The 15,657-nt window shown below is 39.4% G+C and overlaps 1 protein-coding gene across 1 annotated transcript in view; it reads left to right on the top strand.

The window, feature by feature from the left end:
- LOC113984062 (chloride channel protein D-like) overlaps positions 1–14,921 on the top strand; it is an 83,649-nt gene extending 68,728 nt beyond the window's left edge. The window contains 4 exon segments of the mRNA XM_027713764.1: positions 11,338–11,381; positions 11,384–11,424; positions 12,472–12,567; positions 14,673–14,921. Coding sequence (XP_027569565.1) covers positions 11,338–11,381; positions 11,384–11,424; positions 12,472–12,567; positions 14,673–14,921 — 430 coding nt within the window.
- Positions 14,922–15,657: the final 736 nt, after the last annotated feature.

Here is a 15,657-nt window from a genome sequence, read left to right as displayed (position 1 = left end):
TTTAAATTTAAATTTTAAATTTAAATTTACAGTCTCATAATTTCCTTATTAATTCACCAAATCCCCTTGCAGTGAGTGTCCCAGGCTGCTGCTGAGTGTGCTGAGCTCATGTAAAATGCTGTTGTGCTTTGTAATGCAGAGCAAAGTGTTGTGGAAGGAAGCAAAAAGGGGGAACAGAAGGCTGATCACTAGGACATCCAAAAGAGAGGTGCCTTCAGAGAAAAGTTGATGCTCCCTGACAATTCTGGCAGGCTTGTGGTTTGCTTAATCCTCAGAGCTCTTTTATGATACATTCTGTTAGAGCCTTTTAAAAGAGGTGAAGGAAGAAGTTTGTTTCCCTAACACTTTCAGCATAAATGAGTTGTTGTTAGATTGCTTTGAATAAAACCAAGATAATATTTTAAATGGTTTACAAAGAAACAGCAAATGGCTTTTTTGGCTGGTCGGTTGCTCACTCCAGTGAAACCCATACAGAACAGTTGTCTGGGAGCAAGCATTGTGCTCTGGGTGCTCTGACAACACCTCTTCTTGCCCCAGTGTGTGCTCAGTGGCTTGAGTACTTGCATGATGAGATCTGAGTGCCTTCTCCCCAGCAGGGGACCATGGGTGACTTTGCCGTTCTGCTGTTCTCACCAACACTAGGAAGGGAATGTTCTGCAGCCATCTTGTGAAACAAACCTCCAGAAATGTAATGTGTCATGGAATTAATGTATTCATAACCATAAGCAGTTAGGGTTTGGGTTTTCTGTCTTACTTATAAAATTGCAGATCTTGCAGCATGTAACTCTTAAGAACAAGATGACAAATGCTGTGAAGTCCTTAAAGGAGAAGGGTGCTGTTCATCCTCTTACCCTATGGGATCCAATGAAATCCCATATGGAGGTGACATGACTGCAGGTAGAACAACGATAAGTTATTTTTCCATCTTGTACATCAATAATGTTAAAGTGAAGGATATGTGGCTTGACTGGCGTATTTTAAAAAGGTAGCTTGGGGAAGATGCAAAAAATAATTGCCATGATTTTTTTCTTGAGAGTTGCCTTGGACGTAATTATTTATTCTCAAGTGTGTGTGGGGTTTTTTTTTTGTTTTGTTTTGTTTTGTTTTGTTTTTGTTTGGTTTGGTTTGGTTTGGTTTTTTTTTTCCTTTTTTTTCCCCTTCTTTTTCCTCTACTGCAAAAATGTTGTTATTAGGTTAGAAAGAATGGGGCAACCAGCTAATGAAGGGAAAGAAGCAAACAATCTGCCAAGCTTGCATGAAGGCAGCAGCAGCTCATAATTTTTTGATACTGTTTCTAATTTATGTGTTTTCCTGTACCATTTTTTTGTCATGAAATAAGCATGGATGAAACACTGTAAATTTGGTCCAAATGTAAAAGTTATTCAGTACCTGCCCACACTTGGAAACTGTAGCGATGAGAGTTGCTGTACAAGGACAAAGTGCTGTTATGTTTTGTAACACATACGAATGAATGATTCTGACCCTTTGAAGAGAAAAGGTCAATGTCAGTTCTTACAAAAGCAAGGACTGTGGCCAAGCAATGTTGGCTGGAACTTGCACAAGCCTACAAATGCACCTTAGTGTTGGCCTGTAGCAAACACCCAGATATTCCAACTTTATTAAAGAAAACACAAACACCTGCCCCCCCGCCCCAATCTTCCAGATCTGCTTAGTGGGGCCAAATTTTTCTCCTGCTCTTTGTGATCTGGATGGCTACCCACTGGGGATCAAGATGAGATCACCAGACATGTTTTTCTATGGGTGACCTAAAACTGAAGCTGTTATCTTCCTCAGCTGAGCAAGCAGTAGAAACTAAAAACAAAAGCAACTACTAAAGAAAACTCCTTGGCTTTAAAACTGTTAAAGAGGAAGCAAACTGTAGTTGAGAAGCAAGTTTCCAAAACAAAGATCTCCTTAGAGTAATACATTTGACACTTTGCCATAGGCAGAGCTCTGTGCATGTCTGAGAAACCCTCACAGAGCTCAATATGAGGAACGTGTGGCTGGTGAACTTGATGCTCGGCATTGATGGGGATGATTGACTTACTGTGTGCAGCACAGAGGGTTGAGGGACTGGCTGACCCACTTCATTTCTCCCACAGTAGTGATGATACTTGCACATCAGAATAAACCAGGCTATTCTTTTTCACTGCAGCTGAAATGCCTCCCCTGTTGCCCCCCAGTGACTGCAGGAAGGGAGCAGGGCTTTTATGAATGTGTTAGCCTGGAGCCCACTGAGAGCTATAAATGTCATGCCCTAAATGGCATGCCCTCCTGGCTAGGTGGAATTCATTCTTCAGAGTGACCTGAGGATAGGACCACTGCCTTCCTTCCCAGGATTTTTCTGCCAGAGAAACTGCATGAGGCTGTAAATGTGTATTGAGGAGTTGTTGGGAGGTCCCTTGGCTCTCTTCTGTCTTGACTGCCCTAGTCTGCAGCTCCAGATCCCCCTCCAGAGGGAAAAGATAGAGTTATGCTTCTGCCTAATTTCTGTGAGACCAAAATCGAAAAAAGAGCTAATTTATTTTCATTTACACATATGTTAAAATGTGTTAGTGTAGGGCCATTGTGGGGCAATGAAGTGGTTCTTTGACCTGATGAAGAGATTAGACATCTCTTGTGTTTTGCTGCTCCAACTTCTTTGCCAGAGGATACTTTATAATGTAAACCACAATAAAACCAGAAGACATGGAGGATTTGAGGAGAGAGTCTGTAGGTAATGAATTTCTTTTCCCTGGCTGTGGACATGTTTGGGATATAACGGAGGGCAGTGGTACTCCATGGTCAGCAGCAATGCCTTTGCTGCCATGATGTGCATCCTCCCATTCATGATCCCTTCCCTCCACATGTGTGTGTAATGGATGACATCATGCTCTCTACGTAGGTGCTTTTTTTCTGAGATGCTCTTTGTCCCTTATTTTATGTAGGTTTCCTGCATATTTGTGACTGACGAATACCATGTCCTTCCCAGGGACTCTACTGGTGTTGGTTGCTTTTTTTGCCTTTACTTCCGTTTTGTCAAGGAAAATTAAAGAGCAGCTTTTCTGTATTGTGGTTAAATCCTCCTGGTATTCATTGAAGAAAAGCAGGTGGATGTTGATGTCTTGTTAGACTAGGATCTGTCCCCTCCATGTCCTTTGAGGAGAAATAGTGCAGAGAGTCAGAAGCTGGAGTGCTGCACAGCAACCTTAATTTCTGCCTTGAACACAGCTGTGAGACAATTTTCCTGGAGAAACTACTAGGTTGACAAATACAACTGAGTAGCCTGTTTGGGAATTTTACCATAAGAAATAAGCCATTTTGTTCACACCTGGAGTTCTCAGATCTGTACCCTTCGTAGCTCTCCTGTTGTAAGGCTGAGGGCTGGGTTCCCTGTGTTTGCCTCTGCACTCTTACCTACACAGCTGTTAGCCATTACTCTGCATTCTGTTTGTCTATCTTTTAGCTGAAGGAATGTTTTTTTCTTGATTTAATTTGATTGGGATAAAGTAATTATGCAGAAACCGCAATATCTCTGATGGTAAGCAGACTGTAGACACTATAACTGTCTAAGCAGAAATGGGTAAAACTTGGTTTTATGCTAGTTGTGTATGTGACATTTTTGGCATTGTGTCTGCATTTTTGTGTGTATTTTGTCACCTAGGAAACCCCATCTCTTCCCACCCATCAAGTTTACTGAAACTTCAGCATTTGGGGTTGATCAAAATTGTTACTTTGGGACCAAAAAGAAATTTTAATAAAAATATTGTAGGTAAAGTTGTCAAAAATCCTTGTAGTTTACCATGTTTGTTTGAACTGTTTTATTAGGGTTGGAACAGGTTGTCCAAAAAAGCCGTGGATGCCCCATCCCTGGAAGTGTTCAAGGCCAGGCTGGATGGGGCTTTGAGCAATTTGGTCTATGGAAGATGTCCGTGCCATTCTATGATTCTATGATTGCAGATTATTGATATGCTACGTGAGACTGTATTGGCTATGTAATTGCCTTACTCAAATTAAGTATGTTTGATACAAATGAAGTGTTCACAGTGCTTAATTTGCATTTTCAGAACATAGTTGGGAATATAAGATCCTTTCAAGAAACAGAATATATCCAAAAGCTGTGGTCTTCATGTAGCTAAAATGTTCCTAAAGGTTGGACTTGCAAAAACGCCTACTGACTGAAAACATGGCTTCCCATCCAAAGACATTTCAAAAGGTTTAATACCCTGGAAAACAGATTTTATCCATCTTAAAATAAAACCTAATTACTTCTGAAGATCTTGTTCTGAAAGGTAGGTTAAAGACTGCTCCTCTGTGTAATCACACAAATGTGTTTTGTCAGTTTTCATTAAAAATGTCCAGCTGGCCTGAGCCAAGCTGCACGGGCCTGCAGAACACAGCATTGCTGCTGGGATGCTCCCAGCTACCCCAGCGGGACCCCATTGCTCACGTAGAGCTGGATGTGGAAACTGACTTCAGTTAGGCTGGGAGCACTGGCAAGAATGCTGAGGGTTACATCTTTCCACTTCAGAAACTCAAGGGAGATATTAAACATCCGCTTGATCAGCAGCTAACTCCCTGATCCAATTCTTGCTCCAAGGATGTCATGTCTAATGGAGCCGAACTGCCAGAGAGCTGCACCTGAGAGAGGAGGATTTCTGCCTCAGGTTAGTCTCTGGTCTGGATCCAGAAGTACTGCCAGAGGAGGGAGCCAAACTACATTTCTGTTTGCAATATTTATTTTGCTGCTGTTCTTGCTGCGCTGCTGCACTTTCTGTTTCCTTTGTGGTAGGAGGAAGCCAGGTACAGAACAGAGTGTGCTCATGAACCTTCTACTCGATGGTCCTGCTTTAATTTCCCTGCTTGTAAATTGGTATGGGAAGGGAGATACTCTGCTTTCAGAAGACATGGTAGAGCAGCTGTTCCCAGTAACAATAATGACACTATTGCTGAGACAAACATTTTCACAATGATGCATGGGAACGCTAAATCCAAACCACATTGTTTAGCTAATGCATGCTTTCACTCTACTAAGGGGGAATGTCACATAACTGAAAGTAAATTGAAGAGATCAGAGTTTAGAAAATATGACAAAGTTGAAAACTTAAAGCTGTAATACACAGTAACATCCTTTAGCAGCAAAATCAATGATTCAAAGTGGTGTGTGTATGTGTATTTTATGGCAGTTTATTAGGTATGACTCGCCTCTGGTCAGTCCAGTGAAGAGTGCTTTCTGCCAAGCACTTCAGTGAAACTGAGCATAGCATATAGATCTCCTTTCCCACAGCACATATCAAGCATTGCAACATATCATAGATATGTCAGACTGTAGGTATGGTTTCTGGCATTTTTCTTTAATCTGCACTCCCAGTTGGGACTAATGAAACACTACTCTCAAGGCGCGTGTGTGCACATGTGTGCGGAGAGTTCTCACACACTGCTTTAATAAGGTAATACTTTTATTTTCCTTAGCAAGAGGAGAGGTACTTGCCTTCAGTAGTGATGCAGTGCAACAGCTTAGGGAAAAGAAAGCTAAAGATGAATGGAGACCTGAAACATTTAATTCATAAATTAATTACTGATGTTAGCGATATCTACCTTAATATTGTGACAGCCTCACTGTTGGCACTCTCAAAATAACTGATACGAATTTGAAAGATTTTTGGAGAGCTTTTTCCTTCTGGCACTGTCGTGGAGAGATTGCTAAGTTTAGATCACAGGAATGCAAACTTACTCAATCAAACACAGAAGTCTGCAAAGTTCATGCAATAAATGGAGATAAAAACGAGTTTTTGTTTCTTACTAGAGGATCATGGTCAGCTTTCCCCCTTCCTCCTCCCCGTACCTTTGTTGTAAGTTCTGGGCAATGGTGATTCAACCAGGTCTGATCAAAGCTAGAAATACCTTTGGCAGTGGTTTGATGGCTTCATCTGAACTCAGCCAGCAAAGGAGAAAAAAGGGGAGGGGAAGCACGCTGGGGACTTGAAAACTGTTTTTAGGTGTGCAGACTAGGGAGCTCACGGCAATATCTGATGACAATATCGAAGTGCCTTTGTGATTACTTGATTTTCATATTAGAGGGTAGAGCATGTCAGCACATTGTTTGCTTTTACTGTCTGGACTCCTGCTTTTGAAAAGCTGATCTAGTTAATTTCAATGATACACTATACAGTAATCTTGCCTATTAAAATAAATGGAATCCAGCACTTTCAACAAAAGCCCTTGATGTTATGATCCTCCCATGTATTGTCAGGATCCTGGGGCACTGCAGTTCATGAATAACACAGATGGAGGAAGGTTTATAGAGTCTGTGGAAGTGGTTTTATTTCATATCTGAAGTGCAAAAAGTTTATTCCAAAAAACAACATTATACGATACTTTTAAAATAAGTAGACCTGTTTGACCTTACAAATAATTGTGCAGGTGCTGTAGGACTTCATGATGGAGCCCTTTGGAGGGAAAACTGGAGTGTTGCAGAGGCTGTGTGCTAACACAAAAAGCCAAATTAAAAACGTACGCAGCCATGCTGCAGCATGTGGGTGGCTTTTAGGCAAGTGCAGAGTGTTGTTAAATGTCGAAATCAAATATAGTCATGGGGAAAACTGGTGTGTGAATGGAAAGACTGATCACATACTTGTCCTGTCGCTTAAATGTGCGGTAGGCTCCTCTGAAATTGAAAGTCTGCCTAGTTGCAAGCCAGATTATAGGGAAATACAAGTCTGATTTTAAGTCTTCTAAAGTCTAGCCTTTCTGTAGATTTGAAAACTAAGTTTGCATTTGCAATTTATTGACAGCTGCCTTTGCATTTTCATGTTAAGGCTGTGGACTTACCTTCTGCTCACTCACACTAATGATGTTGCCCATAAAACCAGACAGCTGGCAACTTAAGTAATGAATAGTAACCTCAAAACATAGCTGTGAGGTGAAAGAAATCCCTGTTTTGTAGATTTGAAAACCGAGGTACAGAGATTAAGTGTTTATTCAGCATCCTTTGAAAGACTGTGGCATGGACAGGGTTTGATCTTTGCTCTGGAAAACCTCAGTCTAGTACTTGATAATGACCTTTATAGCATCTTCTAGGTAAAATGCCAAAAATTCATGTAATGCTCCCTCTTCATCTGAGGAACAAAATATTAAGTAAACAGTAATGATTTAGGCTGCCTAACCTGAAACAACCCTGTAACCCTGACATTTTATTGTGTAAGATGAAGACTTGGTTGATTTAAAACAGTTCCTGATATGTGATGATCTAGTCCTTTTCTACTCTCTAGCTCACCATATGCAGAATACTCTTTTTTACAAGTTAAAAAAAGGCACGATACTATTTGAGGCCAGGGAAATGACTAAGTTGGATATTGGCCAAAATATCAGACATAATCAGCTCAAAAATAAAAACAATGCGAGTACCTTTGGTGGATTAATACAGGAGAAATAAGCCTACAGCTTTCTAAAGTAAGCTAAAAATGATGCTTCAGGTTCTTTAATCCTCCCTCCATCCCTTGTCTTATTGTGTAGTTATTTTGTCCATTCAATTTAGGACAGTCCTGCCCCGAATGCTTTTGCCAGTCACACCACCTTTTAATCTCCCTTCTGTTCATCTGCAGCTACTTTGGAGTTGCAGTTCCTTTTATGTCACTCACCCAATATTTAGAATTTATAGTTTCCTCAGATAGCTGGCCATCTTGACAAGAAGAGTGACACAATCAGCTGTCAGATACTTTTCATTCCTGACTTCCATGCCAAAACTGACATGTGGATATTGGGATAATAATGTGTTATCTTAATTAGGTGTATCTTCGTGATGCATGCTTTATAACAGATAGAGCATATGAAACTACTGCAATGCCTTGCCAGGGTATCTTTGAAATGAGATTCCCTACTTAAGAGTTTTCTTCCTTCTTAAATAAATAAAGAGTAAACGAACAATTGCAGAGTCCAAGTCTGAATCCTAGCACTTCCTGTTAAACCTCACAAAATAGTGCAAGAAACATGTTTGGTCTGCTTTCTAAGGCTTGATGATGTGATAGGAAGGATGTTGTATGTAACATCAAAGAATGATGTTGTTATACCTCTGAAGCATGACTTCTGGAAGTCCAAGTGAAATAATGTATGTTCATTTTTCTCCTGAATATGGCAGTTTTTAATAGGCTTGGATTCTTATCAGAAATGTTCCAATGATTTCCTTCATTGTGTTTGCGTGTGCTTTGACTAGCCAAATTTCTCTCACACTTCCCCAAGTCCTGTTAAGTGACTCTCTGCTGGGTTAAGTTAAGAGCAGTGCCAAGCAAATTGCAAGCTGCCAAAACCAGCCAACAAACCACTGGTGATGAGCTCTTTCAGCTCATGGTGAATGTTACTGTTTTCATAATTCCAATATCATATTCAAGTGGAAAATGGTAAAGTCTGGACAACAGACAGACCTGAACAGTGTTTTGGACTTGAGAATAGAGTCTGTCTGAGGGTCAGGGTGGATCATAACTTTCACACTTGCCGTCTATTTATTCATGTTAGGATTAAAGTCTTGAGAGTATTCCTGGCCCAGCGATCGTTCTTGAAATAGACTTCTTGGAGCTGTGCATGGTGATCTGGGGGCAGAATTTACATCTGTGTATTTATATCTCACTTAGAATGATTACAGACCTTTTTGTGAAAGACCATAAAATGTGAACCTTTAGAGAGTCCTGCAGAACCAAGTGTGTAATGCACAAAAGATAATTCATAAGGCATGACTGGATTAATTTCTTCTCTATATCCTCTGCTGTAGTGAATATATTATGAGTATACTGTGTTTTCTTCCCTTTCCTCTTCCAAATGTATCCTGAAGGGAATAGATCTTGCCTGTTGTAGCATGCTTATAACTATTCCTTTTAGTTTATTCTCATCATTGTCCTCAAACTCAAGACCATTAATTGTTTAGCGACATGCCCATGTGTTGGCATGCACATGGCAAGAGGCTCAGGGCAAGTCGGTGACTTTCCCTGGAGGGGAGATGTGAGCCCAGGACAAAGTATTTCCTCAGTGGAGTTTTCTCAGCAGGTAGCTCTGCTACAGTGTTGCACTCACATTAGTAATCTGAAAGAGATTTTGTGAAAACCAAAGCCAGTCAGATATTAAACTGAGACAAATAAAGCTTCAATATTTAGGAAAGATACTGTTCCTTCTTTGTCCCGTGAACAGGATGTGTTTTAAAGGTAGGAGCAGGTGACAGACTCCTAGTATTTCTGGCTGTGCCACTAATTTCCTTAAGAACTGATGTTTTTTCACAGGTTATACTCACACTCAGGTCTTCACTTGTAAAGTGATGATACCTATATCCCAGCCACAGGCATACTTATTTATAAAAATCCCAATTAAAACCTTAGATGACAGACCAAAGCCAAGTTTGCATTGACAAAATGCAGATTTTGAGACTACGTAGTGCAACAGCGGACTATTTCAGGAGAAAGGGGACTGTCTACAATGCTAAATCACAGGAGGTAGAAGTGATAGGATAGTTTCCTTCAGATATGTGTGTTCCAGATCTGTACTAAAATGCAGAGGAAGATTCTTGCAGAATATCTTGTTTTTAAGCTGGAGAAAAGGTGGACTATATAACAGACACAAAACATGAAACTGCAGTTTAAGGTAATAATGCAGTAATGTAATTGGAAACTAGTTTAATGTTACCTCTTCATGTGTGAGAGCTCAATGGCATTTCATAATAAGGGACTTGAACCTAGCTCTTCTGTATCCTGTCCTTGATCTTTTGGATCAGGCAGACATGTTGTCTTAGAATCATAGAATCATTAAAGTTGGAAAAGACCTTAGTGGAAGTCCTCTGCTGTGGAGTGCTAATAGCACCCTGAAGCAGACTAACCTTTCCTAGGAGTCATTTATGTTAAAACTAGTAAATTCCTATAACAAGTTTTGTTTTGAACAAATCAATATTTTTGGATACAGAAATATTTTTTTGAAAAATTCGTAGGTTATACTTGCTGTTCCAGTCACAAAATCCACTTTTTATGTCAGTTATATTTTTCTGATGCCCTAAAAAGATTATGTATCTGCTCTCCTCTGGGTTCCTCAGGCATATCATTCCTCAGTGTGTTGAACAGCTCTGTACTACTGTAGTAGGTCCTAGCTGTAATAACAGAATAGGGCTAACACGATGTTAAGTATGTTAAAAACCAAAAAGATTTGTGGTGATCCCCAAGGTGTTTGTTATCAAAATATAAGTTGAGAATCTGGAAGTGGATCATAAGTATGGAGTGTGTGGGTATGTGTGTGAGTGTAGCAAGGAAACACTAAGATATAAATGGTAATTTAAAGTATATTGTTTGTCAGGTCTTTATATGTGCAATGCAGAAGGCTGGAACGTTAAAGAAAGGTTTGAAATGATATAATAATTGATAAAGATATCAATTTTCACATGCCAGTCAGCAATAACATTAAATGTCTTAGTGAACCGTAGAGTGCAGTATTGTGAGAGAAAGTTTCACGGATAATTTAAAATACGACATTAATTTTTTGCAGTCTTGTTTTAATGTAGATTTTCCTGAAGAAGGATGAGGGAAAGAACAACAGTCTATCTACCTTTATCCAGATAATTGTGTTTGCTTACTACTGGTATTGCCTCGTTGGGTGCAAACTAGAGAGTGTATGAGCTGGTCCTGCCAAGCAGGTTGATCAAGGTCAGGAAGAACATGTAGGATAGGTGATGTGTTTTAATCTAATTAGCTGAATCTAAATCAGAAAACACCTGTGTGAGGCTGCTATTGCTGATAGAAGTTTAGGGAAGTCAAATATGTGGTCATCCCACTAATACTTTAGAATAAGAGAATATGTCAAGTTGTAAGGGACCCATAAGGATTATCAAGTCCAACTCCCTGTACCTCACAGGACTACCTAAAACTAAACCATATGGCTAAGAGCCATCATGACTTCCCTTGGAAGCCTGTTCCAGTGGCCAACCATCCTCTCAGTGAAGAACCTTTTCCTAATGTCCAACCTGAACTTCTGATGCAGCTTCATTCCTTTTCCTCATGTCCTATCACTGGTCATCAGAGGAGATCAGCACCTCCCTCTCTGCTACACACCTTGGGGAAGTTGTAAACTGTGATGGGGTCTCCCCTCAGCTGTCTCTTTTCCAAGCTGAACTAACCAAGCGGCCTCAGCCACTCCTCCTACATCTTGTCCTTTTACTACATTGGTTGCACTCCCCTGGACACACACTAATAGTTTGATGTCCTTCTAATATCAGGAGCCCCAAATCACACACAGTACTTGTGGTGCCATCATATCTCTGATGCTAAAGCATTGTGGACTTTCTTTTTAAAATTCATCCATTATAATGAACGTGGCCATCTTCTCTAACCTTAGGTTAGAGCTGTGCATGCTGCTGGAGAATGAGCACATCTTAGAAGGTGAGAGTCCTTCTCCTCCTCTCATCCTCTCTCCAATGAGAAGGTAATCTGTTTTCTTTCCGTTCTTTCCTTGTCTAATAAGCATGCATGTTTGGATAATTTAGGATGAGTACTCCATGAATGAAGAAATTATGTAATATATGTGGTTGAGATAAAGAAGTGATCAATTTAAATTTACAATTTAAATTTACATTTAAATTTAAATTTATGGGTACAATTCAAATTTAAGGATGACCAGAGACCTTTCAGGGACAGCTCTCATAAACTGTAATGCCACTCAGAGACTGGAAGTTGTGCAAGACTGCTGGCAAAGAATTACCTTGCTCAGATAGGCTGTTCCAATCTTCTCTTTCACAACTTCTCTACGGATAGCAGAATTGTTATAATATTTAATTCACTACGGGATAGCACCTCTCTGAATGATGAGTGTTTATAAAAGCTTTCAAACTTGAAAAGCATGTAGCATTCTTCTCTTTGATACATGACCAAAGGACTTTTAGGAATAGTAAACATTAAGCGTGGTGGAAGAAAATCATGTGTTACTAAGGCAAGACTAGCAATGTAGTTTTGAGCAATTTATACAGACTGGAAAGTCATCATGTATTACTGAAACTTGGTCTGCACATGGGAATGTGGCTGGCATATTAATGTTAAGAAGGAGCATGGCAATTATGTACGATGAGGTGCCAGGACACTAATAGGTATTCCTGTGGAAAATGGTTGAAGCTCAGCTGATGGCTGATACGAGTTTTGCTGCATTTTCCTGTCCCATGCTATCATATAATTACCACTTGGTGTGTGAATTTTAACAGCAGGAAAAACCTCACCCCTAAGCCAATACAGCTTACAATGTCTTAATAGAGATACAGTTACAGTAAGGGAAAAACATATTTTTGTAACTAAAGAGTGTTAAAATTTAAATCGCTAATTTAAGCCTTATTGGCAAAAGAATTTATGAAGTTTGGACAAGCTCTGCCAGTGTAGCTCTGCTAGAAATCTTTTTGTTAGGAGTCAAACTGGGAAGCTTTTGAACCCTGGGTTCTAATATGCTGCACAGAAGGAAAGAGAAATGAGTTCTTGCCTGTTCCAGATAACAGTGGAGAAGCTGCCCAATCTGTCGTGCCTAACCATGCTGCTGAATCGCTTCACTACAGATCCCCGGTATCAGCAACTCTTCATCAATCTGGTAAGACTGAAGCCAACTCTAAAAACAAACATTTCCTCCATGAACAATGTGTTTGTTATATTTTCTCATTTGTTTATGATGGCTGTGTCAGCTGCACTGATTTACATAAACACTGCCAATCCTCCGACGTTACATTCTCAGCAAAAGTAGCTGAGTACAAACAGCATTCCAAAGTTTTAATTCATATTGTATAAACATAACAGATGTTGATAAAATGAGCCAAAAAGAAAATACAACAAAGGAGACCATTTCAAGGGGGCTTTTGATTAAAATACATTCCAGATTGACAAAATGATACAATGTTAATGGAATAGATCATTTAAATGTCATTATTTGGCTCTTATAGTCCTATAAAGCAAATATAAAGCAACACTTTTGAGATTTAGACTCCATTACAGTGCAGTGCCTATACATCAAATTATAAATAAAACTAAATTTCTTTCCCCTTTCCTTTTTCTTTTTTTTTTTTTTTTAAATCCCTGCTATGACATTGCCACATTTATTTCCTAAATACACTACTAAAATACTGGGTCCAAAAGCAATAATATTTTAGTATACTAAATAAGGCCTAAAATAAATATGTTATAAACAAAATAAATGTAGTTTCTGCCTCAGTGAATTTCCAGTCACTGAAGCTGAGGTGGGGGGACATTGAGAAATCCAGGTCAGGAAGCCTAATTCAGATGGGTTTTATTTAAAAAGATATAAAATCTGCTCCTGTTTACTTATGTGTAAATAAGATAGGACTGAGTTCAAGATCCATCTGGTCTAAATCTCTTGCTTTGAGAATAACTAGAAGGAGAGAAAAGTTACAAAACCCAGTAATGCTCCTAATATCCATTATCTAGTTTGGATTAAGAGTTTCCTTTTAATAGATGGGAAAACTGAGGTGGAGAGAGGACACATGATTTTCTGAAGTTCAGGAGGAGGTCATACATGGGAGTAGATGCCAGCTCAGCTGAGGCCCAGTCCAGTGCTTGCACCATTGGGCCACACAACTTTTTATTATGAGAAACTTATGGAACCCAATGAGGTTTCATATTAATACCTAACTTTTTAGTATCTGATGTGATTCCTGAAGCACAAAGTTAAGTGTCCCTTTCAACAGCTTGTTACTATCACTCATGAAAGCTCTGTTTCTGATATCCACATAAATATCCATTGTGAAGTTCTTGGTTGTAATGATTTCCTGTGGCAGTGAGTTCCGTAGCAAAATTCTATGCAGTATGGAAAGAGAAAATCTTTTTACTTTTGTTTTCCTCCTTATGTCTTTGAATGTCTTGTCTGTCCTGTAAATGAAAGACGGAGAAGAGATGTGTCCTTCTACTCTCTGCATTTATTTATATTATTTTGTCAAGTCTTTGTTTCAGTTTTACTCTGTCTAGGGAAGCATACACTTGGGAAGCATAATACACCTTCTTTGATAGAACTGGTCAAGTCATAAGAAGGATACTGTGGAATTATGGAAAAAGTAAAAACTTACTGAGCCACTATATACTCTATACAGACCAGCTTAGTTAACAATAAAATGGTCTTTAGCTTTGTTCCTATCAAGAAACCATTATAGCCCTCATGGTTTTCAGTGACCAGAGTTTAGTACCTCTTCTTCTCAGAGCCATGTGATTGTTCTCTTTGTCCTCTTCCTTGCAGCCTGTTTCTATCTGAATTGATTTTTTTATAAGCATTTACTGCGAAATATTATAGGATATCATAAATGGCTGTGTAATGAGATAGCAACTATAAAAAAAATCTTGAGACTTAATAAACCTTGGGGTCACTGACTGTTTCCAAGTAAAAACTCAGACCATATCAATGGACCTCAGCTTTTCTAGCCTGTGAAATTTGGGTACATTCCAGATGTAATAGTTTATTTAGAGTGAACCTGGTGGTTTACCAAAAAAAGAAAGTGCTTTTTTACTATGGTATTTCCTGATGTTTTAGGCATAATTTGGGATGGGGAGCGGGGAGAGAAGAATCCATGTTCTTATTGGCTCCTGTCCCTCAAGCCTGCTACCTGTCTCCCTGGCCTCCTTCCTCTGCCTCTCCTTCCCACCCTTGTTGCAGTGGGAGTGCTTGTACTTTTGTCTTCTCTCTTTGCCTTACAGAAGTCACACATAAACAAATATTCAATGTCAGTCCGAGCTCATTTCTTGCTACAGTGCAGCTATGTCATCTTTCACACCCTGGGGCTGTGCCACCTCACTGTCGACCTGCAGAGCCGAGTGGTTAGGGTGATCACCAGGAAGGACTTGACGTCTTTCCCACTGGAGGAGAGGCTGAGGCTCCAGCTGGTGCCACAGAGTGCCTGTGCTGATGAACTGCCCCCAGATTCAAGGCCACGCATGTATTCTTAGGCTTTGTCACTTCTTTTTGAGCCCATGTTCATCTTCAGGAAAAAATAATCAGAGCTTTTGCTTCTTCAGATCCTTTCTGGAGAAGAGACGCTTAAAAGCTGTAGTATCTAAACATGTGGCATTGTAGCCCAAGTTTGTGTATCTTCAGCTGCTTGGTGATTACAAAATTCATTAATTTAAATGCTTGCGAGAAAAGATATCAAGTTTGTGGAAGATATACATAAAATCAGATGTGAAAGATGGATGTCAAGAATGCTTTTGTCATGCTCTGCCTATGCCACTCAAAGAAAAAATGTCATAACCATTAATGACAGTTATGCTGGCAAAGCCTTTCAGTGAAGACTAAATCTTCAACCTCTGAGTATCTGCCTAATAAAAAGGAAAATGTTTTAGATTTCCTTCTATGACTTCGTAATTGATGTTTAATTTTTTTCTGTTAAATAGCAGAGGGATTCGCACAGATCTGGATATTAAAATCAAACATGTATGAAGAAATCCACTACTATTAATGTTATAAAGAATACCAAGGAAAACTAGTAACAATTTATTGGTTATACAAACTTGCCAAAATTCCTGAAAGTGAATTTCTGGTATTTGAATCATGCAGCTTTGAGTCTCCTATAAATCAAAGATTTATAGTTGGATGTTCTTCTGTTTTCCCTTTTGGAACTTGTCTTTGTTATCAATAATGTTGCTTTTGTAGTACCACAGAGAATGCACAGCACTTTAAAACTGA

This window comes from Pipra filicauda, unplaced genomic scaffold, assembly GCF_003945595.2.
Source record: "Pipra filicauda isolate LSUMZ 115617 unplaced genomic scaffold, ASM394559v2 scaffold175_size1500280_pilon, whole genome shotgun sequence".
Taxonomy (NCBI): domain Eukaryota; kingdom Metazoa; phylum Chordata; class Aves; order Passeriformes; family Pipridae; genus Pipra; species Pipra filicauda.
The sequence above is the reverse complement of the archived record's forward strand: the minus strand, read 5'-3'. Positions and strand labels throughout refer to the sequence as shown.